The following is a 4,719-nucleotide window of genomic DNA, read 5'->3' as shown; positions in this document are numbered from 1 at the left end:
CATCAACTCACTATAGTTTCCGATAATTCAGCACAGCTCTTTGTTGCCTATATAATGTAATACACATAAAATTTTCACATAGGAAACAAAACACCTCAAAATGCCATCCACATGGATGTAGTTAGTGCAAATTCCGGGTGCTAACTTGTGCGGTCAGACCAACCACTGTCAAAAACCCGGTAACAGCAAATGTCCAGAACCGATGTGGTGATCGTCATTTCAATGACTGCTTTTTATTTTTTTGGCTGCCGGGGACATGAAAAGTTTCCGAATAGAATCGACCGGATCATCAACCTGTTAAGACGAATATGGCAAAACAGCGGAATGTAACAATAAAAGTAGTGTAGTGCATTTAATATAAATCTCTCACCAATATGAGTGGCTCATCAAATTAGACCTTGTCAATGTGCATGTTGGAGCTTTAGAAACAATGAGACTTGATGAAGAAACTAGGCAATGAAAGTTTACCTCATCAAGTAAAGCAGGTGGTGCCTCTGACTGCGAAGAAGGAAGAGAAGAACTCTTCTCCTATTGAACTAGAGCAGAAAGAGTTAGTTTCCAACCATAAGTGCTTTTTCCATCAATAGGAGCAATCCATGGGCAGAATGGACTATGTTGTCTGATTGGATCAAACTCTCTGAATTTACTGTGTGCATCTCGAGCATCTACATTTAGTTAACGAATTAGAATTCATTATCCATTGATCTTGATAAATAATGGCATCTATAAACACGACCAAAACTTAAATTGAAATATTTTACCCGAGGCACAACATCAAAAAACACATTGGTCACATTTTGTTTGAAGCCAGCAAACTAAAACTATGAATGAAAACAGTGATATTCAATTGCTAAAACACATGATAGACTACATGACACAGGAACAGCAGACTTCAAAGACTTGCAATGGCTTCTCATTGCATGTCTCCGATCACAAACAATGAATACCGTTACCTTCCAGTTATACATTGAAGTTCTTAAGTGATAATGTCATTGTTGAAGAGATAAGTTATTTTTCCAAACATTAAAGAAATCTGACATTTATGAATTTAATCTGAAACTGGATAGAAGTTGAATACGAATATAGGTATGAATCCCACAAATTACAGTGAAACAAATTTGGAGATAGACCTTCCCATACTTCACTGGGCTTGGGAATGTATACCATTGGATGATGAACTACTTACAGCCTAACAATCTAATAATAGAAAAATAGGTTCCTCAGATCTGTTGGTGAACATGGAATGACTTGTTCACCTGTGTATGTGACTATTTAATGATGAGGCCAACACATAAGTCCTACCTAGACCCTTAGACAACTCAACTGAAAAGACTCAATAATTAGGGAAGCCACTGTCTAATCAAGTAGAGCCAAGAAAACCAAGGAAGATTGTTGGAGTCTGATCTCCAATTCATGTAATCAGAGCTATCCGACTAACATAGATCATCTAAATGAGCATTTGATGAAAGAGTGAAACAGAAGAAAGCATAGTAGCTTAAGATTTAGCATTTAGGATTTATTAAATACGCCTCTATTTCTTTTTGTGCATTTCTATTTCGGTCACCCAACTTTAAAAAGTTACAATTTGATGCCCTACATTTAGTTTTTATTACAAGAAGGCCACTCGAGCTTACAATGTTAACTGCGATCATGCGTGGCTTACTATGTGGCATCTCTTTTCTACGTCATCAACCTCATATGTGGCAAGCCGCGTATAATTGCCGTTAACACTATAAATCTGATTGACCTTATTGTAACAAAAACTAAATATTGGGGACCAAATTATAATTTTTAAAAACTAAGTGATTAAAATAGAAATGTGCAAAAGTAGGAAACTATTTAGGTTGTTTACCCTTAATTAGTATGTATCATGTGTTTGAGTTAGACTTGAACTTGGGTGATGCACATGGCATAGGCCAGGAGGTGGCTATTTGAAGTTTTTAGTTACCAGTGAATAATAGTTCTTTAGATTGTTACTTTTGTGGAGGTTCTCTCTCTCAAAGAGCGTTAGAAGGTTATTCTCTCCCTCAAAAAATAGTAGGTGATATAGCTCTTGCAAGGAGGGGTAAGAAACATAAAATCATAACAGTTGATCAATATAGTTATTTCTCTGATATGTCATGTTAAACGAAGCTTACTTTATAGTGTGTGATAAACATAGGAAACATAGCACTAAGTCAAATCCTTTTATTAAAAATTTAAACATTAACATTCAACAGTTGACTTAAAGACTCATGCTGGATTTCTGTATTGATATAATAGTACTAGAGTTCATCTCTTTAAGCTAACATAAGGAAGAAAACTAATATAAATGAGATCATCTAACATGCCATCGCATTGACAGCAACATGTTCAGTATTATGAACAAATGACAAGTCCAAGTAGAGAGAAAACCTTAAACAATGTCTCCAACTGATCATTTTCCTACAATGATTATGAATCTACTGTATTTATTATTTCCTTAGCTGTGTTAAAGCTAATATGCATGATGTACATTGACAAATATTGAACATTGTCACGCATTTGTGCTTCATTTGCATTATTATTGACATGCATTTGGACAATTATTCTCAACACATTGATCTTTTGATGATCTATTGTTGCATCAGAACTAACATACCTTTTTTGGACTCAGTAAGTTGCTTAAAGGAAACACCATAGCAAAGTAGTAGTTTTTGACAATACCCGATACTTCATGATGATTGCTTTCTGTAGCCTTTTGGAGAGCCAACTTCTTAGTTGTAGAACTATAGGTGTCTTTCTCAATGACATCAGCATGTGTAGAGATAGCAGTAGCATTTGAAGTAGAAGATAACCCTTCAACTTTAGCATCATCTCCAACAGCGCCGACAGCATGGGGTGCTTCTTCCCCTGCATATCCTGGGTTATTATCAGTAGTGCCAGAATCATTAATACCATTTGGCATAATCTCTAATTGATCTTCAGAATTGACAAAGTGTTCCTGCAAAGATGGACAACCCAGAGCATCAAGGATTGAGACATCAGAAGATACCATCATTATTCTCAGTCAAGAGGATATTGAGTGAATCCCTTTTTACAGGAATAAATCACTGACCTGACTATGTTCAGGAATAGTAACATCATCTACTCTTTTGCGCTTCAATGACCCTGAGTGCTCAAATATAACTGGAACATCATTAGTGTCTTTCTTATTTTGTGGCAGATCATCCGCATGTGGAACTACCAGATGAATGATAATTTCTGAAACACAAATCTGGACCCAACTGAGCTCTTAAATGGCGACTAATTATAGGAAAAGATACTCTTGGTTTAAAACTTTGCTTGGTTGGTGGAGGACCACCAGCAATTGTCAAATTTAACCTAAGAGGCTTCTCACCGGCTGTCACACCATTATATTCAGTACCACTAGTCCCGTCATTAGAAGTCGTATTGCTTGTTTTCATCTTTTCTGTCCTAAGAACACCTGAAACGCTATGGAGATCCTTAGAAGTCAATAACTCATCTTGACCATTGGAATCTGGGGAAGCAATTATACTGAAAAGTTCCAGAGGGCGTGGCGTGGTTGTAAAAGCCCATAATCCAACACATGCTCCACAAAGTCTGCAGTCCAATACAACCGAAGTTGGATCATATTGATATTCATCAAGAGTGTGCGGAATATGCTTATCCACTTTAACATCATCAGAATGGCCTGCAGGACATATTATAATCTTTTCATCAGTAGGGATCTGTACTGAAGACCCTGATGAATGGGCTTCATTTGCAGGACTCGAATGATCTTCATGGTCAACAGAATAAGGAAGTAGCCGAGGCTCCCATCCACATAAACTAATAATTTTTAGTGACTGCAAAAATTAACTATTACCACTTAGTTTGAGGATTCCTGAAAACATTAGCAGGAATAGCAAATCATATAAAACTTGTATATAGTATTGAGATGTACCATTAGCACATCAAGAAGAGCATAGAAAAAAGAAAGAATCATGATAAAATGGCATAGTGTCAGTTAACAAGATTATTTGACAAGTACCAACTAAAAAGTCAAATCAAACAAATCGGGAACTTGATCAGGAGATAAATGTTCAATATATCCATTGTAGCAGAATAGTTTGACAAGCTTTACTCTCAAAGAATTTTGTGTTATGTATAACAGAAATAGCACTCACATCTTTGTAAAATCAACATTTTGTAAGTGTGATAATTTGCTATTGAAAACGGAGCCAAATAAAAATAAGATTCTATGATCACATTTAAAAGCTAAACCTACTCAATGCTTGCATATTGAAATATGCACATTCAGGCGGAAAGCATAATCGGGTGGAAACAATCAAAACTTTGTTGTTCAAATCAAATGGATCTCCTGAAAGGCTAACAAAAACCTAGGTATAGTTTTAAAATACAACCAGCATAGCAAGAAACAAAATTCAGTGCCCACATTTAGGTTCAACTTGGTTAGGCCCCACTAGTTGATTTAGACTCAATTAAACAGAATTCTGCCTAGTTTAGCTGTGTATAGTCTTATTGAAGAAAATTTCAACTCTGTTCCAGCAAATATAGCCTCAATTGATTCCACTTAATTAGGCAACAGAAAATTTAATTGGAGGTGCAAATAGCTAACATGATCTGAATCTGGCTCAATACCAACTGGACAAGATTTGGCACGGTGGAGCTTGTTAGATATGTGTATGTATATTAGATGTATGTATGTATATACTTGCGTATACCTGTATACTTAGC

General features: G+C 36.0%; 1 protein-coding gene across 1 annotated transcript; it reads right to left on the bottom strand.

Moving 5' to 3' along the window:
• Nucleotides 1–526: 526 nt before the first annotated feature.
• Nucleotides 527–3,783, bottom strand: LOC120251948. Its single transcript, XM_039260600.1, has 3 exons — nt 3,077–3,783; nt 2,686–2,962; nt 527–665 (listed from the first exon to the last, which is right to left on the bottom strand). The coding sequence occupies exons 2-3, from the start codon at nt 2,924–2,926 to the stop codon at nt 529–531; spliced, it is 378 nt and encodes a 125-aa protein (XP_039116534.1). The 5' UTR covers nt 2,927–2,962; nt 3,077–3,783; the 3' UTR covers nt 527–528.
• Nucleotides 3,784–4,719: the final 936 nt, after the last annotated feature.

This window comes from Dioscorea cayenensis, chromosome 20 (assembly GCF_009730915.1).
Source record: "Dioscorea cayenensis subsp. rotundata cultivar TDr96_F1 chromosome 20, TDr96_F1_v2_PseudoChromosome.rev07_lg8_w22 25.fasta, whole genome shotgun sequence".
Taxonomy (NCBI): domain Eukaryota; kingdom Viridiplantae; phylum Streptophyta; class Magnoliopsida; order Dioscoreales; family Dioscoreaceae; genus Dioscorea; species Dioscorea cayenensis.
This window is presented reverse-complemented; position numbering and strand designations above follow the sequence as displayed.